Source organism: Callionymus lyra, chromosome 3 (genome assembly GCF_982586985.1).
Source record: "Callionymus lyra chromosome 3, fCalLyr1.hap1.1, whole genome shotgun sequence".
Lineage (NCBI taxonomy): Eukaryota > Metazoa > Chordata > Actinopteri > Syngnathiformes > Callionymidae > Callionymus > Callionymus lyra.
The window spans coordinates 718,912-745,701 of NC_141820.1; the positions used below are offsets into that span (position 1 = coordinate 718,912).

Genomic DNA, 26,790 nt, shown 5'->3' on the forward strand with positions numbered 1-26,790 from the left:
CTTCTTCAGATCATTTATTCATCTCACTCTGAACCAAAAGATTTAAAAAGACATAAAAATATACTTTAAAAGGATTTAAACACGTCTACAATCGAGTGTAAACAGAGTGACTTCAACAACAAGATTTGTATTTACAGAAAAACACCTGCATATACACCTGACTGACATCATCGCTCCAGGAAGCTGAAGATGCTCCTCACCGGCGCCTCCTCTCTGCGAACACGTTTGGCTGCTGGAGTCGAACCTGCGACCGGAGCTCGCTTCACACTCTGGTCGGACGAGACGTGACGTCAACACAACAACACAACAACACAACAACACAACAACACAACAACACAACGTTCACACAAACTACCAGGACGATGGCGCCACCTAGTGGCAGTAGGTCAAGGTTGAAGGATAGGTTTTAAGAAACCTTCAACCGTCTCTGAAGCTTCTTGAACCTCAGGTTTGACGTCTTCAATAGAACTTTATCGACAGCATGGAATCATGACGGTTTAAGGTAAGGTAAGGTAAAACTTTATTGATCCCTCAGGATCCCAGTGGAAGTGAGACTTCGAGGTGAAACTCTTGACATCAAACCACATTAAAATAAGTAAATACTTTAAACGTGGAGTTACTTCTGGCTTTAGGTGTTTTTATAACGTGTACATTAAGCAGCAAACCTTCGTTTTATTATTCATTTTAATGTACAAAACAGTTTTAGGGCCGAGTTTGAAATTTCCCGAAGGAGATCTGAGGATCAATAAAGTTCTACCGAACCTAAATTTACGTGAGTCCTTGAATGCAACTCGTGTTTTTGTGACCAATCAGAGCAGAGTGGGCGTGGCTGCTGGGACGAGACTAAATAGAGCATTTTAAGTGGGCGGAGCTTAAGAGTATTTTCTAATGTAAATAGAGTATAATAGATGGTAATAGAGTATAATAGATGGTAATAGAGTACAATAGATGGTAATAGAGTATAATAGATGGTAATAGAGTACAATAGATGGTAATAGAGTACAATAGATGGTAATAGAGTACAATAGATGGTAATAGAGTATAATAGATGGTAATAGAGTACAATAGATGGTAATAGAGTACAATAGATGGTAATAGAGTACAATAGATGGTAATAGAGTACAATAGATGGTAATAGAGTATAATAGATGGTAATAGAGTACAATAGATGGTAATAGAGTATAATAGATGGTAATAGAGTACAATAGATGGTAATAGAGTACAATAGATGGTAATAGAGTATAATAGATGGTAATAGAGTACAATAGATGGTAATAGAGTACAATAGATGGTAATAGAGTATAATAGATGGTAATAGAGTACAATAGATGGTAATAGAGTACAATAGATGGTAATAGAGTACAATAGATGGTAATAGAGTACAATAGTATAATAGATGGTAATAGAGTACAATAGATGGTAATAGAGTATAATAGATGGTAATAGAGTATAATAGATGGTAATAGAGTATAATAGATGGTAATAGAGTATAATAGATAGTAATAGAGTATAATAGATAGTAATAGAGTGTAATAGATGGTAATCGAGTATAATAGCTAGTAATCGAGTATAATAGCTAGTAATCGAGTATAATAGATATTAATAGAATATACTAGATAGTAATGAAGTATAATAGATAGTAATAGAGTATAATGAAGGAAAAATAGAGTACACTACAGTATAATAGAGTATAATGGATTATAATAGAATACAATAGAGTATAATAGATAGTAATAGAGTATAATAGATAGTAATAGAGTATAATATAATATAATAGATAGTAACAGAGTATAATAGAGTACACTGCAGTATAATAGATAGTAATAGAGTATAATGAAGTATAATAGAGTATAATGGAGTATAATAGATAGTAACAGAGTATAATAGAGTACACTATAGTATAATGAAGTATAATAGAGTATAATGAAGTATAATAGAGGTCTATAAGAACTATTTAAAACACACTTAAATCCGCACATTAGGAGACCTTTAAACGATGAAACCTTCTCTGGGTCACACGAGGTCATAAAGGTCATAAAGGTCATGTGTTCTCACCCGTTTCCTGCCGTCGTCGGCACTCGTTCTCTGCTTCTCCGGCGACAGTGTGTGGAACAGGAAGCCTCGGCTGCTTCTGGGCGCCAGAGGGTTGGCGTCAGATATGGAGGCCAGTTTGTGCAGCACAGAGCGAGGCCGGCTGAGGAGGGAGCCTCGCTTCCCCTGCAGGTCACAGCAGGAATTACACCCTCGCGTTCATGGGAGCTTCACACGTCAGGATTTTAATGTGGGATTTTAAGATGGTTTAACAGCGTTTGTTCGTCGTCATGACGACCATGAGACGCACCTTGGACGCCTGAGACAGGAAGGGGTTGAGGACGCAGGACGTCTGCTCCGGTCCTGGAGCTGCAGCAGGTTCTGGGTTCACCACTGGATCAGAAGAACCACAAGTTATTGACTTCTTTAGAAGAATCAGAAGAAACATGGAGAACATCTCACACACATGCAGTGAAGGGTCTTCTACAAGTTCATCCATCATCCATCTATACATCCATCCATCATCCATCCATCTATACATCCATCCATCATCCATCCATCTATACATCCATCCATCATCCATCCATCTATACATCCATCCATCATCCATCCATCTATACATCCATCCATCATTCATCTATACATCCATCCATCATCCATCTATACATCCATCCATCATCCATCTATACATCCATCCATCATCCATCTATACATCCATCCATCATCCATCTATACATCCATCCATCATCCATCTATACATCCATCCATCATCCATCCATCCATCTATACATCCAGAATTGATATTATTATATTATCTTGTGACTTAAAGAGCATTAATATTATTATATTATGACTTAAAGAGCATTAATATTATTATATTATGACTTAAAGAGCATTAATATTATTATATTATGACTTAAAGAGCGTTAATATTATTATATTATGACTTAAAGAGCATTAATATTATTATATTATGACTTAAAGAGCATTAATATTATTATATTATGACTTAAAGAGCATTAATATTATTATATTATGACTTAAAGAGCGTTAATATTATTATATTATGACTTAAAGAGCATTAATATTATTATATTATGACTTAAAGAGCATTAATATTATTATATTATGACTTAAAGAGCATTAATATTATTATATTATGACATAAAGAGCATTAATATTATTATATTATGACTTAAAGAGCATTAATATTATTATATTATGACTTAAAGAGCATTAATATTATTATATTATGACATAAAGAGCATTAATATTATTATATTATGACTTAAAGAGCATTAATATTATTATATTATGTCTTAAAGAGCGTTAATATTATTATATTATGACTTAAAGAGCATTAATATTATTATATTATGACTTAAAGAGCATTAATATTATTATATTATGACTTAAAGAGCATTAATATTATTATATTATGACATAAAGAGCATTAATATTATTATATTATGACTTAAAGAGCATTAATATTATTATATTATGACATAAAGAGCATTAATATTATTATATTATGACTTAAAGAGCGTTAATATTATTATATTATGACATAAAGAGCATTAATATTATTATATTATGACTTAAAGAGCGTTAATATTATTATATTATGACATAAAGAGCATTAATATTATTATATTATGACTTAAAGAGCGTTAATATTATTATATTATGACATAAAGAGCATTAATATTATTATATTATGACTTAAAGAGCGTTAATATTATTATATTATGACATAAAGAGCGTTAATATTATTATATTATGACTTAAAGAGAATTAATATTATTATATTATGACTTAAAGAGCATTAATATTATTATATTATGACATAAAGAGCGTTAATATTATTATATTATGACTTAAAGAGCATTAATATTATTATATTATGACATAAAGAGCATTAATATTATTATATTATGACTTAAAGAGCATTAATATTATTATATTATGACATAAAGAGCATTAATATTATTATATTATGACTTAAAGAGCGTTAATATTATTATATTATGACATAAAGAGCATTAATATTATTATATTATGACTTAAAGAGCGTTAATATTATTATATTATGACATAAAGAGCATTAATATTATTATATTATGACTTAAAGAGCGTTAATATTATTATATTATGACATAAAGAGCGTTAATATTATTATATTATGACATAAAGAGCATTAATATTATTATATTATGACATAAAGAGCGTTAATATTATTATAATATCTATAGAAACGTATCAGGAATAAATACAAGATGTTAAATAATATAATCATGGAAAACATGGCGACTGAAGAACAATGGAATTAACAACCACTAAAAAAACGAGTATTTTCCTAAAATATCTGAAGGAAAACAAAGTCTGGTGCAAACATTTTAAATAAAGTGTATTTTCTACGTGACATGATGAGAGAAAGAGTTTCATCTCATAGTTTAGTTCTTTCATTGTTGTTGTTTATGTGCCTCTAATGATGGCTGGATGAACAGAAATAACACTTCTAACACACACACACTTCTAACACACACACTTCTAACACACACACTTCTAACTCACACACTTCTAACTCACACACTTCTAACACACACACTTCTAACTCACACACTTCTAACACACACACTTCTAACACACACACTTCTAACACACACACTTCTAACTCACACACTTCTAACTCACACACTTCTAACACACACACTTCTAACTCACACACTTCTAACACACACACTTCTAACACACACACTTCTAACTCACACACTTCTAACTCACACACTTCTAACACACACACTTCTAACTCACACACTTCTAACTCACACACTTCTAACTCACACACTTCTAACTCACACACTTCTAACACACACACTTCTAACACACACACTTCTAACACACACACTTCTAACTCACACACTTCTAACACACACACTTCTAACACACACACTTCTAACACACACACTTCTAACTCACACACTTCTAACTCACACACTTCTAACTCACACACTTCTAACACACACACTTCTAACACACACACTTCTAACACACACACTTCTAACACACACACTTCTAACTCACACACTTCTAACTCACACACTTCTAACACACACACTTCTAACACACACACTTCTAACTCACACACTTCTAACACACACACTTCTAACACACACACTTCTAACACACACACTTCTAACTCACACACTTCTAACTCACACACTTCTAACACACACACTTCTAACTCACACACTTCTAACACACACACTTCTAACACACACACTTCTAACTCACACACTTCTAACTCACACACTTCTAACACACACACTTCTAACTCACACACTTCTAACTCACACACTTCTAACACACACACTTCTAACTCACACACTTCTAACACACACACTTCTAACTCACACACTTCTAACTCACACACTTCTAACACACACACTTCTAACTCACACACTTCTAACTCACACACTTCTAACACACACACTTCTAACTCACACACTTCTAACTCACACACTTCTAACTCACACACTTCTAACTCACACACTTCTAACTCACAACATGAAACTAAAGTTTGAGCCTCAAACTCTGTCGTCTGAACACGTTTGTTCACCGGATCCTGCAAAAGTAGTCGAGCCAAAACAACAGTGTCTTTGTAACGTTCAAAGTCACCTGCTTCATCACAGGCTCATAGGAAGGAAGATTCTTCACGTTCCAAACCTTTCTTTTGAAGAGTCTTGGCCGTGACTTTCTTGGCCAGTTTCATGAAACGACTGTCTTCGTCTTCATCTTCGTCTTCATCTTCGTCTTCGTCTTCATCAGCTGCTGGACCTTCTGCTCTCCTGCTGCTCTGCTGCGACTGAAGGCGTCACAGGTGTGTATCGTCAACAATCAACACAAACCCATTCTGGAGCAACAACACAATAGATGTCAAGAACGTCTTCACACAACCCTGAGTTAAAGCAACATTAAAGTCACCAGTCGCGTGAAAACTGCTTATTTCAGTCGATTCTCTTTCATGAAGTCGTCACGAAGGTTTTCAACGTGACCTTGAAACATGTTTTTGTCCAGATTCCATCAAAATATTCAGTGTTTTTGTCATTTTTTCATGTTGCAAACGTCAGTTACACTTGTTTTAGGTTGACTTTCGACCTGTGTCGTCACATGACCTCACAGCTGAGCGGGAGAGAGACGTAAACACTTTAGTGTGCGTGCGTGTGTGTGTGTGCGTGCGTGCGTGCGTGCGTGTGTGTGTGTGTGTGTGTGTGTTAGCGCATGTGTGCGTGTGTGTGTGTGTTAGCGCATGTGTGCGTGCGTGTGTGTGTGTGTTAGCGCATGTGTGCGTGTGTTAGCGCATGTGTGTGTGTGTGCGTGTTAGCGCGTGTGTGTGTGTGTGTTAGCGCGTGTGTGTGTTAGCGTGTGTGTGTGTGTTAGCGCGTGTGTGTGTTAGCGCGCGTGTGTGTGTTAGCGCGTGTGTGTGTTAGCACGTGTGTGTGTGTGTTAGCACGTGAGTGTGTGTGTGTTAGCGCGTGTGTGTGTTAGCGCGTGTGTGCGTGTTAGCGCGTGTGTGTGTTAGCGCGTGTGTGCGTGTTAGCGCGTGTGTGTGTGTGTGTTAGCGCGTGTGTGTGTGTGTGTGTGTTAGCGCGTGTGTGTGTGTTAGCGCGTGTGTGTGTGTTAGCGCGTGTGTGTGTGTGTGTGTGTGTGTTAGCGCGTGTGTGCGTGTTAGCGTGTGTGTGTTAGCGCGTGTGTGCGTGTGTGTTAGCGCGTGTGTGTGTGTTAGTGTGTGTGTGTGTGTGTGTGTTAGCGCGCGTGTGTGTGTGTGTGTGTGTGTTAGCGCGTGTGTGCGTGTTAGCGTGTGTGTGTGTGTTAGCGCATGTGTGCGTGTGTTAGCGCATGTGTGTGTGTGTGCGTGTTAGCGCGTGTGTGTGTGTGTTAGCGCGTGTGTGTGTTAGCGTGTGTGTGTGTGTTAGCGCGTGTGTGTTAGCGCGCGTGTGTGTGTTAGCGCGTGTGTGTGTTAGCACGTGTGTGTGTGTGTGTGTTAGCACGTGTGTGTGTGTGTTAGCGCGTGTGTGTGTGTTAGCGCGTGTGTGCGTGTTAGCGCGTGTGTGTGTTAGCGCGTGTGTGCGTGTTAGCGCGTGTGTGTGTTAGCGCGTGTGTGCGTGTTAGCGCGTGTGTGTGTGTGTGTGTGTGTTAGCGCGTGTGTGTGTGTGTGTGTGTGTGTTAGCGCGTGTGTGTGTGTTAGCGCGTGTGTGTGTGTGTGTGTGTGTGTGTGTTAGCGCGTGTGTGCGTGTTAGCGCGTGTGTGTTAGCGCGTGTGTGTGTGTTAGTGTGTGTGTGTGTGTGTGTTAGCGCGCGTGTGTGTGTGTGTGTGTGTGTGTGTGTGTGTGTGTGTGTGTGTGTGTGTGTGTGTGTGTGTGTGTGTGTAGGCACAGATGAAGAAACCAACAAAGTCCACTAACTGACTCAACCTGGTTTGTAACCTTTGAACCTTGGATGATCCATCACCACATTGAAGGTCACTGAAGACACCGACCTGCTCTCTGAGCCACTGCTCTCTCTCCAGCCTCTCCTTCCTCCTCTGCACCTCCGTCAGGTCCACGTCTTCATCCTCCTCTTCCTCGCCACCATCCAGGCCGGTTCTGTCCGCGTCAAAGCCGTCGTCTGGAAGAGAAGATGTCCTCCTTCATGAAGCCTCGGTTCACCATCATGGAGCAGAGAGCGCCATCTAGTGGCGGCGAGGACACGCGTTCAAAAGTACCGATGTTCTTCCAGCGGAAGCGACGAGCTCGCCCCGGCCCGTCCGAGTGCAGGTCCCCGTCGGCGAGGTAGCGCTCCTGGTAGAGTCTGAGGCGCCGCTTGTCGTCGTCCATGATCTGCTTCCTGTGGTTCCTCAACATGAGTCTCAGAAGATTCCATCACATCTGGGAGACTCACATGTGGATCTTATTCACTTGGTCCTGGAGCTCCTCGTCGGACGGAAGCTCCTCCAGGAGCTCCTCCTCCTCGTACTCGCTCCCGCCGTCCTCTTCGTCGCCGCTTCCTGCGTCGCTGCCCGACAGCTCGGCCTCAGAGTCCAGGTAGTCCAGCAGCCTCCTGTGAATCCATGGAGTCACGCCTGTCCTCCGAGCTCCAGATCAACACTCACATCTTCTTCTTCTTCACCCGCTGAGCAGACACACCGTCCTCCTCCTCGACGTCATTGTCCTCTTCATCTTGAACCCCACCATCATCATCCTCCTCCTCCTCAGCATGATCTTCATCATCACCACCATCATCATCATCACCCTCCTCCTCAGCATGATCTTCATCACCACCATCATCATCATCATCGTCATCGTCCTGCAGAACAAATGTCAACATTTGGGGCATTAATGAAAAATTAAAGTGGTGTCAACGTCTTTTCCTTCATTTTACACTAATATGAACAAACCTGCAGCGTGAAGCTCAGCTGCTGTTGACTCAAAACTTTATTGACACAACACACAGAACATGACCAGAACATACACACTTCATTGGTCATGTAGACAAATATTTGATGTTTAATAAAAACACTTTTGTTCCTCAAAGAAGAAGAAATGAAGGAGTGAGTAAATAAGGGATTAATAAAGTCTAAATGATGATAATAATGATCTAATAAGACTCTACGAGGAAGTGATCAAAGAGCTTTGACACGTCGTGAACATCTCTGGATCAGATGAAGCAAGAGATGACATGGTATCCACACAAGCGTGTTATTGTAGGTGACCCTGGAAAGCAACCCGGGGATGAGCGATGGTGTTCTAGCGACGATGGCGCCTGAAAGCTTCGGATCACGACATCATGACATCACAACACAACAAGTGGTTCAAATGGTGAAGGAAGTTCCGTTGAATATTTGTGGAACAGTTGGTCTGATAACTAGTGGAAGGGCTTTGATGTCATGTGTTTGAATGAACCACGGTTTAATGCGTTACATTCACAGGGTTCTCGAGCATCTACTGGTCACATGACTCACGTACCACGTCCGAGAGAAGCCGGAACTCACAATCCTCCTCTTCCTCGGCGTCGTCTTCGTCCTTCACTCTTCAGACAAACGAAAGTGAGCGACGAGAAGTTCATGAAGCATCAGAACCAGGATGTTGGACTCACCCGTTCTTCACCGGAGACGTGGTGTTGGAAGAAGCTGCGACAGAAGTACCGATGCGACTCCTGATCTTCTCGTCGTGGATTCTTTCGTCCTCACCTTGAGTCGGGAACTTCCCGGAGCACAGATGCATCAACTGATCCAGACTCTGGGCGTCGTCCTCCTGCTCCCCCTTCGACGCGCCGGCGGTCGCCGGGAAAGATCCGGAGCAAAGTCCCAGGATCCGGTTCTCCTGCGACTCCGTGGGTCTCCCAGCCGGACCGTGGCCGGACTCCCGGTCTCCCCCGAACGCCCCCGAGCACAGCCCCAGCAGCTCCCCCATGTTGGCGTCCATGGCGTTCTCGTCCATGCTGTCCAGGATCAGCTGCCTCTTGAGGGGCCGCGGGGCCCCCAGCCGAGGACCCACGTTCAAGAAGCCGTCGGCGTCCAGCAGCTGCGACTGAGTGTCGTCCTCCAGCGAGAAGCGGTCGGCGCTGACCGGACCCGGGTCGGCCGGAGGTCCGGAGTCGTCGCTGGGAGAGGGGGGGGCGTAGAGGTCCTGGGAGTCCTCCACCGGGAGGCAGAGCGACGGCTCCGACAGTTTCCCACAACTCTGAGGACCACAGTCACAACGTTCAAAGACTGAAGGCTTTTTTCATTTTAAGAATTTCATTTTTTTTTAAATAACTGAATTCAATCATTTCTATGTTGAAAGATTGAATCCGTTTGTTTTATTGGAAAATCTTATTTGGCAAATAGATTTAGATTCTTGTTCCAACACTTGGTATAAAAGACAATCATTGATCCAGTTGTTCTGTTAGAAATGATTATTGTTTTAATTTAATTATCAAAAGAAAGTATTAAATGCTCAAAAAACAACAAACAAAAAACATTGCATATCGATATTAATGCAACATTATTTTCTTTCACCTAAAAATGTAGCCATGAGTACAGTAGTGAGGTCCAAGAGTTAAAGGAGAACGATGATATTTCACTTTAGTTTATTATTCTTATTAATAATATCTCTTCTAACGCTCAGTCTCACTTGCATCGGTTTCCTGTGAAACTGAGCGACATCAGAGAGGAGCCGCCGGCGCGTCGTGATATCACCAAATCAATAATAAATCCTTGTACACGCACACATAACACTTTATAAATGACGCTAACAACTTAGCTCGTTAGCATACGGTGAAGACGCACACATAACACTTTATAAATGATGCTAACAACTTAGCTCGTTAGCATACGGTGAAGACGCACACATAACACTTTATAAATGACGCTAACAACTTAGCTCGTTAGCATACGGTGAAGACGGACACATAACACTTTATAAATGACGCTAACAACTTAGCTCGTTAGCATACGGTGAAGACGGACACATAACACTTTATAAATGACGCTAACAACTTAGCTTGTTAGCATACGGTGAAGACGCACACATAACACTTTATAAATGACGCTAACAACTTAGCTCGTTAGCATACGGTGAAGACGGACACATAACACTTTATAAATGATGCTAACAACTTAGCTCGTTAGCATACGGTGAAGACGCACACATAACACTTTATAAATGATGCTAACAACTTAGCTCGTTAGCATACGGTGAAGACGCACACATAACACTTTATAAATGATGCTAACAACTTAGCTCGTTAGCATACGGTGAAGACGCACACATAACACTTTATAAATGACGCTAACAACTTAGCTCGTTAGCATTGACTAGATCACAAGTTAGTATTACTTCCGTGTATATACTGAGCCAGGACGTGTCGTCATAGCAACGAGCCTAACAAGCTGCACAGTTCACAGACGGAGACGTAAACAACAACAACATAGAAGTACAAACTAACAACTTTACAGAACGTGACACTGATTGATCGAAGTGTGGATTTAAGAAATGATTGATTAAATAAAAATAAATGATCATGTTTTCGATACGAGTATCGCACGTGACAATATCAATATATTAATATCTCGTGCAGCACTAAATCCATGTATAGTCCGATGACACCAACATACATTTTCTAGTGACAGCGACACAAACACTGAAGGTTCTCATCCTGACCTTGGAAGCCGAGCACAGGAAGCTGGGTCTGAACATGGAGGGCGAGGGCGAGCGGAAACCCGATGCTTTGGCCGCCCTGTGGCTGCTGACCGGCTGGTAGGACGTGATCATGGAGCCCACCAGCTCGAAGCTGCTGTTGTGACTGTTGTCTCGGACGCACAGGGTGTCGTCGTCTTCTGCGGACACACAAACACAATGACACGTGCGTCCACGTCTGTCCATGTGGTCCTCGCAGCGTACCAGGTTTACTGCTGCTGTCCTGTCCCGACGCTCCCGACGCCCCGGACCTCCGTACCCCATCCCTGCGACAGAGACACGGTCAGTGTGAGGCTGAACATCAGGAGGACACGAGTGGACGAACATCAGGAGGACACGAGTGGACGAACATCAGGAGGACACGAGTGGACGAACATCAGGAGGACACGACTGGACGAACATCAGGAGGACACGAGTGGACGGACATCAGGAGGACACGAGTGGACGGACATCAGGAGGACACGAGTGGACGGACATCAGGAGGACACGAGTGGACGAACATCAGGAGGACACGAGTGGACGAACATCAGGAGGACACGAGTGGACGAACATCAGGAGGACACGAGTGGACGAACATCAGGAGGACACGAGTGGACGAACATCAGGAGGACACGACTGGACGAACATCAGGAGGACACGAGTGGACGGACATCAGGAGGACACGAGTGGACGGACATCAGGAGGACACGAGTGGACGGACATCAGGAGGACACGAGTGGACGAACATCAGGAGGACACGAGTGGACGAACATCAGGAGGACACGAGTGGACGAACATCAGGAGGACACGAGTGGACGAACATCAGGAGGACACGAGTGGACGAACATCAGGAGGACACGACTGGACGAACATCAGGAGGACACGAGTGGACGGACATCAGGAGGACACGAGTGGACGGACATCAGGAGGACACGAGTGGACGGACATCAGGAGGACACGAGTGGACGAACATCAGGAGGACACGAGTGGACGAACATCAGGAGGACACGAGTGGACGAACATCAGGAGGACACGAGTGGACGAACATCAGGAGGACACGAGTGGACGAACATCAGGAGGACACGACTGGACGAACATCAGGAGGACACGAGTGGACGGACATCAGGAGGACACGAGTGGACGGACATCAGGAGGACACGAGTGGACGGACATCAGGAGGACACGAGTGGACGAACATCAGGAGGACACGAGTGGACGAACATCAGGAGGACACGAGTGGACGAACATCAGGAGGACACGAGTGGACGAACATCAGGAGGACACGAGTGGACGAACATCAGGAGGACACGACTGGACGAACATCAGGAGGACACGAGTGGACGGACATCAGGAGGACACGAGTGGACGGACATCAGGAGGACACGAGTGGACGGACATCAGGAGGACACGAGTGGACGAACATCAGGAGGACACGAGTGGACGAACATCAGGAGGACATCAGGAGGACACGAGTGGACGGACATCAGGAGGACAGGAGTGGACGAACATCAGGAGGACACGAGTGGACGAACATCAGGAGGACACGAGTGGACGTACACAGTGCGCGAGCAGGAGTTTCCGGGGAACAGCAGGAGAGTTCCGTCCGCGCTGACCAGGTCGGGAACCGGAGACGGGCCGGTCAGAACCGACCGGGTCGGACCGTGGCCTCTCTCCGCTGCGCTGCCTTCATCTTCATCCTCTCGCTCGTCATCGTCGTCGCCCCCGAGCAGGTCTTCGACGCCCTGAGGGACGAGGAGAAGCTTCAGCATCGTTGGTGATGCAAGGTTTGCTTTAAGATTCTTTTATGCTAATAAATCATGTCATCGTTCCACAGATGACTGTAGGTCCACGTGTTACCATGAATAAAATACATTTCTTAAACGTTCCAACGATATAAAAATCTTAAATAAACATCATTGTTCATCACACTAGGTTTTGAGAATATAAGAAGTTAAAAAATAAATACAACTCAAATCTTAATAAAAGCTTCATCATGCGTCTGATGGTGAAACGTTTGTTTCTGGCGCCACCTACTGTAGAATCAAAGTATTTTCCTTCATCATTTGAAAGAATACACTTTTATTCGAATATAATGAGCGCCTAAACAAAGTCACCTCTTCGTCCTCAGACTCCGTCATGTCGTCCTCCTCCTCCTCCTCCTCGCCACAGTCCTCGTTGTCCAGACGGTTGAGCTCCGCCTTGCGAGCTCGTTCTTCTCTCCTCCTCGCAGCCATGGCCATCTGCAGCTTCTGCTTCAGCGTCAGCAGCTTCGCTCCTACAGACGGTGTTACGTGTCGTTAACATGTCAGTAACATGTCAGTAACATGTCGTCAACATGTCGTCAACATGTCGTCAACATGTCGTCAACATGTCGTCAACATGTCGTCAACATGTCGTCAACATGTCGTCAACATGTCGTCAACATGTCGTCAACATGTCGTCAACATGTCGTTAACATGTCGTGAACATGTCGTGAACATGTCGTGAACATGTCGTGAACATGTCGTGAACATGTCGTGAACATGTCGTGAACATGTCGTGAACATGTCGTGAAAATGTCGTGAACATGTCGTTAACATGTCGTTAACATGTCGTTAACATGATGCTAACATGACGTTAACATGTCGTTAACATGTCGGCAACATGTCGGCAACATGTCGTCAACATGACGTCAACATGACGTGAACATGTCGTGAACATGTCGTGAACATGTCGTCAACATGTCGTCAACATGTCGTCAACATGTCGTCAACATGTCGTCAACATGTCGTCAACATGTCGTCAACATGTCGTGAACATGTCGTTAACATGTCGTTAACATGTCGTTAACATGTCGTTAACATGTCGTTAACATGTCGTGAACATGTCGTGAACATGTCGTCAACATGTCGTCAACATGTCGTCAACATGTCGTCAACATGTCGTCAACATGTCGTCAACATGTCGTGAACATGTCGTGAACATGTCGTGAACATGTCGTTAACATGACGTTAAGATGTCGTTAACATGACGTTAACATGTCGTTAACATGTCGTTAACATGTCGTGAACATGTCGTGAACATGTCGTTAACATGTCGTTAACATGTCCTTAACATGACCTTAACATGACGTTAACATGTCGTTAACATGTCGTTAACATGACGTTAAGATGTCGTTAACATGTCGTTAACATGACGTTAACATGACGTTAACATGACGTTAACATGTCTTTAACATGACGTTAACATGTTGTTAACATGACATTAACATGTCGTTAACATGACGTTAACATGACGTTAACATGACGTTAACATGACGTTAACATGACGTTAACATGACGTTAACATGTCATCGTTAACATGTCGTTAACATGACGTTAACATGACGTTAACATGACGTTAACATGACGTTAACATGACGTTAACATGACGTTAACATGACGTTAACATGACGTTAACATGACGTTAACATGCTGGTGGAATCATCTGTACCAGGTTTGCCGACGACTGGTTCCTCTGACGCTTCCTTCACTCTCACTGTGACCGACTCGCTCAGAAGCTGCTGACCAGTGACGTCTTTCCGTACGATGTCCAGCTTCACCGTCCGCTGTCCTGGAGGAGCAACTGGTGCTTTGACATGACGGAGATACCTCTGCTTCAGCGCCAGCACACCTGCATCCACAACTAGTATTAGTTAGTTACAGTTGAAAATTGTTGGGTTATAGTTGAAAATTGTTGGATTATAGTTGAAAATTCTTTGATTATAGTTGAAAATTGTTGGGTTATAGTTGAAAATTGTTGGATTATAGTTGAAAATTCTTTGATTATAGTTGAAAATTCTTTGATTATAGTTGGAAATTGTTGGATTATAGTTAAAAATTCTTGGATTATAGTTGAAAATTCTTTGATTATAGTTGAAAATTCTTTGATTATAGTTGGAAATTGTTGGATTATAGTTAAAAATTGTTGGATTATAGTTGAAAATTGTTGGATTATAGTTAAAAATTGTTGGATTATAGTTAAAAATTGTTGGATTATAGTTAAAAATTGTTGCATTATAGTTGAAAACTGATTATAATCTAAAACCAGTAATATACAATAAATATACAGCCAGTAATATACTATAAATACAGCCAGTAATATACTATAAATACAGCCAGTAATATACTATAAATACAGCCAGTAATATGCTATAAATACAGCCAGTAATATACTATAAATACAGCCAGTAATATACTATAAAAACAGCCAGTAATATGCTATAAATACAGCCAGTAATATGCTATAAAAACAGCCAGTAATATGCTATAAATACAGCCAGTAATATACTATAAATACAGCCAGTAATATACTATAAATACAGCCAGTAATATACTATAAATACAGCCAGTAATATGCTATAAATACAGCCAGTAATATGCTATAAATACAGCCAGTAATATACTATAAAAACAGCCAGTAATATGCTATAAATACAGCCAGTAATATACTATAAATACAGCCAGTAATATACTATAAATACAGCCAGTAATATGCTATAAATACAGCCAGTAATATACTATAAATACAGCCAGTAATATACTATAAAAACAGCCAGTAATATGCTATAAATACAGCCAGTAATATACTATAAATACAGCCAGTAATATACTATAAATACAGCCAGTAATATACTATAAATACAGCCAGTAATATGCTATAAATACAGCCAGTAATATACTATAAAAACAGCCAGTAATATGCTATAAATACAGCCAGTAATATGCTATAAATACAGCCAGTAATATACTATAAATACAGCCAGTAATATACTATAAATACAGCCAGTAATATACTATAAATACAGCCAGTAATATGCTATAAATACAGCCAGTAATATGCTATAAATACAGCCAGTAATGTGCTATAAAAACAGCCAGTAATATGCTATAAATACAGCCAGTAATATGCTATAAATACAGCCAGTAATATGCTATAAATACAGCCAGTAATATGCTATAAATACAGCCAGTAATATACTATAAAAACAGCCAGTAATATGCTATAAATACAGCGAGTAATATGCTATAAATACAGCCAGTAATATGCTATAAATACAGCCAGTAATATGCTATAAATACAGCCAGTAATATGCTATAAATACAGCCAGTAATATACTATAAAAACAGCCAGTAATATGCTATAAATACAGCCAGTAATATGCTATAAATACAGCCAGTAATATGCTATAAATACAGCCAGTAATATGCTATAAATACAGCCAGTAATATGCTATAAAAACAGCCAGTAATATGCTATAAATACAGCCAGTAATATGCTATAAATACAGCCAGTAATATACTATAAATACAGCCAGTAATATACTATAAATACAGCCAGTAATATGCTATAAATACAGCCAGTAATATGCTATAAATACAGCCAGTAATATGCTATAAATACAGCCAGTAATATGCTATAAATACAGCCAGTAATATGCTATAAATACAGCCAGTAATATGCTATAAATACAGCCAGTAATATACTATAAATACAGCCAGTAATATGCTATAAATACAGCCAGTAATATGCTATAAATACAGCCAGTAATATGCTATAAATACAGCCAGTAATATGCTATAAATACAGCCAGTAATATGCTATAAATACAGCCAGTAATATGCTATAAATACAGCCAGTAATATGCTATAAATACAGCCAGTAATATACTATAAATACAGCCAGTAATATGCTATAAATACAGCCAGTAATATGCTATAAATACAGCCAGTAATATGCTATAAATACAGCCAGTAATATGCTATAAATACAGCCAGTAATATACTATAAATACAGCCAGTAATATGCTATAAATACAGCCAGTAATATACTATAAAAACAGCCAGTAATATGCTATAAATACAGCCAGTAATATACTATAAATACAGCCAGTAATATACTATAAATACAGCCAGTAATATGCTATAAATACAGCCAGTAATATGCTATAAATACAGCCAGTAATATGCTATAAATACAGCCAGTAATATACTATAAAAACAGCCAGTAATATGCTATAAATACAGCCAGTAATATACTATAAATACAGCCAGTAATATGCTATAAATACAGCCAGTAATATGCTATAAATACAGCCAGTAATATGCTATAAATACAGCCAGTAATATGCTATAAATACAGCCAGTAATATGCTATAAATACAGCCAGTAATATGCTATAAATACAGCCAGTAACATACTATAAATACAGCCAGTAACATGCTATAAATACAGCCAGTAATATACTATAAATACAGCCAGTAATATACTATAAATACAGCCAGTAATATGCTATAAATACAGCCAGTAATATGCTATAAATACAGCCAGTAATATGCTATAAATACAGCCAGTAATATGCTATAAATACAGCCAGTAATATGCTATAAATACAGCCAGTAATATACTATAAATACAGCCAGTAATATGCTATAAATACAGCCAGTAATATGCTATAAATACAGCCAGTAATATACTATAAATACAGCCAGTAATATGCTATAAATACAGCCAGTAATATACTATAAATACAGCCAGTAATATACTATAAATACAGCCAGTAATATACTATAAATACAGCCAGTAATATACTATAAATACAGCCAGTAATATGCTATAAATACAGCCAGTAATATACTATAAATACAGCCAGTAATATGCTATAAATACAGCCAGTAATATACTATAAATACAGCCAGTAATATGCTATAAATACAGCCAGTAATATACTATAAATACAGCCAGTAATATGCTATAAATACAGCCAGTAATATGCTATAAATACAGCCAGTAATATGCTATAAATACAGCCAGTAATATGCTATAAATACAGCCAGTAATATACTATAAATACAGCCAGTAATATGCTATAAATACAGCCAGTAATATACTATAAATACAGCCAGTAATATACTATAAATACAGCCAGTAATATACTATAAATACAGCCAGTAATATGCTATAAATACAGCCAGTAATATACTATAAATACAGCCAGTAATATGCTATAAATACAGCCAGTAATATACTATAAATACAGCCAGTAATATGCTATAAATACAGCCAGTAATATGCTATAAATACAGCCAGTAATATACTATAAATACAGCCAGTAATATGCTATAAATACAGCCAGTAATATGCTATAAATACAGCCAGTAATATGCTATAAATACAGCCAGTAATATACTATAAATCTAGCCAGTAATATGCTATAAATACAGCCAGTAATATGCTATAAATACAGCCAGTAATATACTATAAATACAGCCAGTAATATACTATAAATACAGCCAGTAATATACTATAAATACAGCCAGTAATATACTATAAATACAGTCAGTAATATGCTATAAATACAGCCAGTAATATACTATAAATCTAGCCAGTAATATGCTATAAATACAGCCAGTAATATGCTATAAATACAGCCAGTAATATACTATAAATACAGCCAGTAATATGCTATAAATACAGCCAGTAATATGCTATAAATACAGCCAGTAATATGCTATAAATACAGCCAGTAATATACTATAAATACAGCCAGTAATATACTATAAATACAGCCAGTAATATGCTATAAATACAGCCAGTAATATACTATAAATACAGCCAGTAATATGCTATAAATACAGCCAGTAATATGCTATAAATACAGCCAGTAATATGCTATAAATACAGCCAGTAATATGCTATAAATACAGCCAGTAATATACTATAAATACAGCCAGTAATATGCTATAAATACAGCCAGTAATATACTATAAATACAGCCAGTAATATACTATAAATACAGCCAGTAATATACTATAAATACAGCCAGTAATATGCTATAAATACAGCCAGTAATATACTATAAATACAGCCAGTAATATGCTATAAATACAGCCAGTAATATACTATAAATACAGCCAGTAATATGCTATAAATACAGCCAGTAATATGCTATAAATACAGCCAGTAATATACTATAAATACAGCCAGTAATATGCTATAAATACAGCCAGTAATATGCTATAAATACAGCCAGTAATATGCTATAAATACAGCCAGTAATATACTATAAATCTAGCCAGTAATATGCTATAAATACAGCCAGTAATATGCTATAAATACAGCCAGTAATATACTATAAATACAGCCAGTAATATGCTATAAATACAGCCAGTAATATACTATAAATACAGCCAGTAATATACTATAAATACAGCCAGTAATATACTATAAATACAGCCAGTAATATACTATAAATACAGCCAGTAATATGCTATAAATACAGCCAGTAATATACTATAAATACAGCCAGTAATATACTATAAATACAGCCAGTAATATACTATAAATACAGCCAGTAATATACTATAAATACAGCCAGTAATATACTATAAATACAGCCAGTAATATGCTATAAATACAGCCAGTAATATACTATAAATACAGCCAGTAATATACTATAAATACAGCCAGTAATATACTATAAATACAGCCAGTAATATACTATAAATACAGCCAGTAATATACTATAAATACAGCCAGTAATATACTATAAATACAGCCAGTAATATGCTATAAATACAGCCAGTAATATACTATAAATACAGCCAGTAATATACTATAAATACAGCCAGTAATATACTATAAATACAGCCAGTAATATACTATAAATACAGCCAGTAATATACTATAAATACAGCCAGTAATATACTATAAATACAGCCAGTAATATGCTATAAATACAGCCAGTAATATACTATAAATACAGCCAGTAATATACTATAAATACAGCCAGTAATATACTATAAATACAGCCAGTAATATACTATAAATACAGCCAGTAATATACTATAAATACAGCCAGTAATATGCTATAAATACAGCCAGTAATATACTATAAATACAGCCAGTAATATGCTATAAATACAGCCAGTAATATACTATAAATCCAGCCAGTAATATACTATAAATACAGCCAGTAATATACTATAAATACAGCCAGTAATATACTATAAATACAGCCAGTAATATACTATAAATACAGCCAGTAATATGCTATAAATACAGCCAGTAATATACTATAAATACAGCCAGGGTCACTCCAGAGGTCTGAGCTCACCAGGGTTCAGGCCAGGAGGCTCCAGCTGAATGAAGGCTCCGTCCTCTGCTACCAGTCTAGCCACAGCTGGAGGATCAAGTCCAAGTTCTTTCAGTCTCGCCAGTTTGTCGTTCTTGCGCGTCGAGGCATGTTTTGAAAGAGCTTCTGAGGGAGACTCTGAGGATGCGAACGAAGACCCTCCTTCCACCTGCAGCACCTCCGCACCTGAAGGGGGTCCGTCGTGTTGAGGGTCCACGGTGGTCTCGGACTCCTGCAGGCTCTCGGACAGGTAGAGCATGGGAGCCGAGTCCTGGTCTGACAGGACTTCTCTGGGCTCCCCGGGAGCTGCTGGCTGTGGAGAGGACGTGGCAGCAGGTTGAGGAATGGACTGAATCTGACTGATGTCCAGGGAGGACGAGGGAGGGTCTGCTCGCTGACGGCCTTCACAGGTCGCCGGTGCAACTCTCTCAGAAGAAGCCGTCGTCTCCAGCATCACGGCCGAATACTTGGACGACCTGAAGAAGAGAACATTCATTTGATTGTTGTGCAGAAGTGAGACCTCACGTCATCAACATCACATGCAGTGACTTCACGTCTATTTCTGATCTTCATTCTTGTCCAAGATCTCAGAGAAGGTTGTGTCTGAGCAGCTGTTCCTGGATCAGAGCGACATCTGTGAGAAGTTTCAGTCTGGCTTCTTAAACATCTACGGAGACAGTCTTTCTGAAGGTGTCCAGTGACATCATGATGTTCTGGTTCTGATGGATCTGTCCTTTGACTCAGTTGAACCAGATCCTGAAGACTGTCTGGGTCTGTGTTCCAGTGGTTCTCCTCATACCTTCTGTTTCATCTGTCAATCAAATGAGGTCTGAATCATCTGTTGTGTGGAGTCCCTCAAGGTTCTGTTCTGGGTCCTTTATTGTTTGTACTTGATTCCTCTGGTCAAATCCTGATGTTTCTTATCACATGTTTGCTGATGACATCCAGCTGTTGATCAGCTGATCAGAGGCTGAACTTATTTAATTGTTGCTAGAAATCAAACAATGAAAACACTTTGAAGCTAAATGTGGACAAAAGTCAAACTCTGGTGATTGTTGAAGATAAAGTTCAGGGTCGAGTCAGAACTTGAGTGACTGATGTCAGTCAAACTGAGGAACCTGGTGTTTGATGAATGTTTCTAATTAACTCTGAACAAAACTGACTCAAACAAGTGAGAAAATAAACTTAAATGATCTTATAATGTGTTTGTGTCGTTTACACTATTGTGTTTATTTTGTGTCTAAACAAGAAGGATGTGTTTCGCCTGCAGTTCATACTCTGAGCTGCTCTAGTAGAAGAACTTACATTTCTGCTTCTCTTCACTAGTTTCTTTCAGGATCATTTTAAAATTCTGGTTCTAACTTTCAGATCTATTCATGGTCAGACCTTCATGATCTGATCCAGACTTACACCCCAGCTCGGGCTCTGAGGTCTGTGGATCAGAATCTACTGATGGTTCCACGCACACGGTTCAGGACCAGAGGAGAGAAATCTTTTCAGGCTGTTGCTCCTAAGCTTTGGAACCATCTCTGTGTTTGATGATCTACTGACTCCTTCAAGAAACATCTGTGTTTGATGATCTACTGACTCCTTCAAGAAACATCTGTGTTTGATGATCTACTGACTCCTTCAAGAAACATCTGTGTTTGATGATCTACTGACTCCTTTAAGAAACATCTGTGTTTGATGATCTACTGACTCCTTCAAGAAACATCTGTGTTTGATGATCTACTGACTCCTTTAAGAAACATCTGTGTTTGATGATCTACTGACTCCTTCAAGAAACATCTGTGTTTGATGATCTACTGACTCCTTTAAGAAACATCTGTGTTTGATGATCTACTGACTCCTTCAAGAAACATCTGTGTTTGATGATCTACTGACTCCTTCAAGAAACATCTGTGTTTGATGATCTACTGACTCCTTCAAGAAACATCTGTGTTTGATGATCTACTGACTCCTTTAAGAAACATCTGTGTTTGATGATCTACTGACTCCTTCAAGAAACATGTGTGTTTGATGATCTACTGACTCCTTCAAGAAACATGTGTGTTTGATGATCTACTGACTCCTTCAAGAAACATGTGTGTTTGATGATCTACTGACTCCTTTAAGAAACATCTGTGTTTGATGATCTACTGACTCCTTTAAGAAACATGTAAGTAAGTAAGTAAGTAATATTTATTTATATAGCGCTTTTCGAGACCAGGGTCACAAAGCGCTTTAACAATCAAAACAATACTCAAAACAGTACATACTTCAAAGATCAAGACAACACCGAGAACAACACAGGAGTTCGTGTGTTTGATGATCTACTGACTCCTTCAAGAAACATGTGTGTTTGATGATCTACTGACTCCTTCAAGAAACATCAGTGTTTGATGATCTACTGACTCCTTCAAGAAACATGTGTGTTTGATGATCTACTGACTCCTTCAAGAAACATCTGTGTTTGATGATCTACTGACTCCTTCAAGAAACATGTGTGTTTGATGATCTACTGACTCCTTCAAGAAACATGTGTGTTTGATGATCTACTGACTCCTTCAAGAAACATGTGTGTTTGATGATCTACTGACTCCTTCAAGAAACATGTGTGTTTGATGATCTACTGACTCCTTCAAGAAACATGTGTGTTTGATGATCTACTGACTCCTTCAAGAAACATCTGTGTTTGATGATCTACTGACTCCTTCAAGAAACATCAGTGTTTGATGATCTACTGACTCCTTCAAGAATCATCTGTGTTTGATGATCTACTGACTCCTTCAAGAAACATGTGTGTTTGATGATCTACTGACTCCTTCAAGAAACATGTGTGTTTGATGATCTACTGACTCCTTCAAGAAACATCTGTGTTTGATGATCTACTGACTCCTTCAAGAAACATCTGTGTTTGATGATCTACTGACTCCTTCAAGAAACTTTGTAACCCTGGTCTAGAAACATCTTAACAAATAATTATAATGTAATTATCATTATAGTCGTCATGTGGACTCACTTCAACAGGGCCATGGCAGGACCTTCAGGACGGACTCGCTTCTTAAAAAAGTGGCTGATGGTCTTCGGCTCAGGCATGTGGTAGGGCAGACCAAGAGCGCCCTCTGCAGGTACAGACATGGATGAAGACCACATGGAGCAGAAGAAGCATCAGCTGAACCACTGACCTCTGACCAGTCTCTGGGACTCGCTGTGCAGCTGCTTCATGGCTTCTCTGCTGGCACGAGCAGCTCTTCTCTCCTGGAGACACCAGAAGGTCACATGGTCTCCTCGTACCTTCATCTCAAGAACTTACCTGTCGCTGTGGCTTCTGAGGCTCGTCGTCCTCGTCCAGCGGAGGTCCCTGAACATGACGGTGATGAAAGTCGCTTTAGATCGATTTAAACAATAAAAGATTATTGCAGGTGTTTTCCATATGCATGTCACACATGCTAATATCACGATATCGATATTTTATATCTATATATTTATATCTATATTTATATATATATTTATATATCGTAGAGCCTCAATATCAAGTCATTGAGAAACAGGAATAAAAAACATAAATCAATCGTTAACATCTTTGTTTGAACTGATTTTATGCCATATTTCCTTGAATTTATCGTGGCTTCTGTCCTCGAGTGAAAGAATGAAAGTCGTTATATTGAGTGAATCTAAACCATGGACTTCAGTGAAAGAATGAAAGTCGTTATATTGAGTGAATCTAAACCATGGACTTCAGTGAAAGAATGAAAGTCGTTATATTGAGTGAATCTAAACCATGGACTTCAGTGAAAGAATGAAAGTCGTTATATTGAGTGAATCTAAACTTCAGTGAAAGACTTCCATCAACATGCAGAAAAAATGGAAGTAAAGTCAGAACAAGATCATGAAGTTTCAGTAGAAGAACGTTCGTAGAAACTCACCTTCTTCAGCTTCTGCTTCACAGCTGCACGAATGGCCTCCAGAGACTCTTCCTCCTCCTCCTCATCCTCATCATCCTCATCATCATCAAGACCAGCATCATAAAGGTCTGGATCAGTCAACAACAAACAGCCGCTGTCGTTCAAGGCTCCAGAAGGAGGAACCACCTGAGGGCCACCACAGCTAGTTAGTCATAGTTAGTACATGTTAACTTCTAGTAAACACCTCAGCAGGTTGAGAGCCACTTTTCTTTGAACGGATCTTCTTCTTCCTCTTGGGAGATTCTTCTTCTTCTTCTTCTGGTTCTGGTTCCTCCTCGTCCTCACTAGAAGCTGGCAGGACTCTGGTCACGTTGCTCTTCTCGGCTTCATCCTCTTCATCGCTGTCCAGCATCACTTTTCTCTTGCTCTTCTTGCACGTCGTCACTTCCTCGTCGTCAGAGTCTGGAGGCAGAGTCTCAGTCCGTGAGTGTGTGTGTGTGTGTGTGTGTGTGTCTGTGTGTGTCTGTGTGTGTGTGTGTGTGTGTGTGTGTGTGTGTGTGTGTGTCTGTGTGTGTGTGTGAGTGTGTGTGTGAGTGTGTGTCTGTGTCTGTGTGTGTGTGTGTGTGTGTGTGTGTCTGTGTCTGTGTGTGTGTGTCTGTGTGTGTCTGTGTCTGTGTGTGTGTGTGTGTGTCTGTGTGTGTCTGTGTGTGTGTCTGTGTGTGTCTGTGTGTGTGTGTGTGTGTCTGTGTGTCTGTGTGTGTGTGTGTGTGTGTGTGTGTGTGTCTGTGTGTGTGTGTGTGTGTGTGTGTCTGTGTGTGTCTGTGTGTGTCTGTGTGTGTGTGTCTGTGTGTGTGTGTGTGTGTGTGTGTGTGTGTCTGTGTGTGTCTGTGTGTGTGTCTGTGTGTGTGTGTGTGTGTGTCTGTGTGTGTCTGTGTGTGTCTGTGTGTGTCTGTGTGTGTCTGTGTGTGTGTGTGTCTGTGTGTGTCTGTGTGTGTCTGTGTCTGTGTGTGTCTGTGTGTGTGTGTCTGTGTGTGTGTGTGTGTGTGTGTGTGTGTGTGTGTCTGTGTCTCTGTGTGTGTGTGTCTCTGTGTCTGTGTGTGTGTGTCTCTGTGTCTGTGTGTGTGTGTGTGTGCGTGTGTGTGTGTGTGTGTGTGTGTCCGTGTGTGTGTGTGTCTGTGTGTGTGTGTGTGTGTGTGTGTGTGTGTTGAACAGATGATTGACACGTGTTTAACTCACTCTTGTGTTTGTCAAGATTGTCCACGTGAGAAGAAAAACCTATTCCACTGTCAGAGTCACTCTCAGTCTGGACCTGAGCTGGAGACGCGTCCTCCTGGTCAGAAGAACATCATGTTACACACATGAACATCTACACACATGAACATCATGTTACACACATGAACATCTACACACATGAACATCATGTTACACACATGAACATCTACACAAATGAACATCATGTTACACACATGAACATCATGTTACACACATGAACATCAACACACATGAACATCTACACACATGAACATCATGTTACACACATGAACATCATGTTACACACATGAACATCTACACACATGAACATCATGTTACACACATGAACATCTACACACATGAACATCTACACACATGAACATCATGTTAACACACATGAACATCTACACACATGAACATCATGTTAACACACATGAACATCTACACACATGAGATTCAAGTTAAATGTGTGTAACATCTTTTAAACCAGTGGTAGTACATTAGTCAAGTGACGACTAACTTAAACCTGTTAACCAGGGTTTAAATCATTAACACAAAGGTATTTAAATATTTTTCAACAAAGCTTTACTTCTTGTATTTATAGTCAGTCAGGAACACAGTGAGAATACACGCGTAGAAGATGACTTCAGATACACACATATTCGAAGTGAACACAAAAGAGCATTAAACGCACTAATGGCGCCTTGTTGTGAACTAAACAATGAGTTAGCATGTTAGCATGTTAGCATGTTAGCATGTTAGCATGAGCTTCATCCAGCGGTTGTTGACTCGACGAGCGAGAAAAACATCTTTAGTTTGTTGAAAAGCTTCTTAAAGATTGTGTTTAAATAAATATGTGTTTATCTCAACATCCTCTTCAACAGCGCGTCCAACACTGAGCAGAGAGTTGATCGAGTGTCGAGCAGCTGAACCACGAACACGACACAACATGTTTGGAAACATCATTTATGTCGACTATAGAATGACATCCATGACGTGTCTTACCTGAGCAGGTGCGAGACTCATCTTCCTTCAGAGAGAAATCTCCTCGTTTAAGAAAAACAAGTGAATTAAAGGTCGTTTCATGAACTCGAGCGACTCGATGAAGGATCTTGTGACGGAGAAGAAGTTCGACCAGGATCGGGACCAGGATCGGGACCAGGATCTGGACCAGGACCAGGATCAGGATCTGGATCAACCTCCCGCCTGACGCTGACACCGGATGCTGGGTTTGATCTTTCGCGCGCACTGACAGCTGGACGAGAGTTCCAGTAA

At 40.0% G+C, this 26,790-nt stretch overlaps 1 protein-coding gene across 4 annotated transcripts; it reads right to left on the reverse strand.

The window, feature by feature from the left end:
• On the reverse strand, positions 1-26,790 carry clspn (claspin). Of its 4 annotated transcripts, none has more exons than XM_087786116.1 (23): positions 26,521-26,790; positions 25,501-25,594; positions 24,509-24,726; positions 24,286-24,450; positions 23,673-23,720; positions 23,545-23,617; positions 23,379-23,481; positions 20,360-20,853; positions 14,699-14,878; positions 13,342-13,502; positions 12,785-12,969; positions 11,453-11,514; positions 11,213-11,385; positions 9,165-9,751; positions 9,035-9,098; positions 8,182-8,375; positions 7,971-8,129; positions 7,795-7,916; positions 7,570-7,697; positions 5,758-5,896; positions 2,342-2,424; positions 2,056-2,217; positions 1-269 (listed from the first exon to the last, which is right to left on the reverse strand). In XM_087786116.1, exons 1-23 carry the CDS (start codon positions 26,539-26,541, stop codon positions 168-170), a joined length of 3,717 nt encoding a protein of 1,238 aa, XP_087642242.1. In that variant the 5' UTR covers positions 26,542-26,790; the 3' UTR covers positions 1-167. The 4 variants fall into 4 exon arrangements, with proteins under 4 accessions (XP_087642242.1, XP_087642241.1, XP_087642243.1 ...); XM_087786115.1 differs by having other exon boundaries at positions 9,038-9,098; positions 11,213-11,388; XM_087786117.1 differs by having other exon boundaries at positions 8,182-8,324; positions 11,213-11,388.

Coding starts and splice junctions, on each gene's coding strand:
- clspn (XM_087786114.1), bottom strand. CDS start 26,541: ATGAGTCTCGCACCTGCTCAG. Junction 13,503..14,698: donor ACCAGTCGTCGGCAAACCTG/GTACAGATGATT, acceptor CACCGTCTGTAG/GAGCGAAGCTGCTGACGCTG. Junction 270..2,055: donor CCGACGACGGCAGGAAACGG/GTGAGAACACAT, acceptor TCGTCCGACCAG/AGTGTGAAGCGAGCTCCGGT.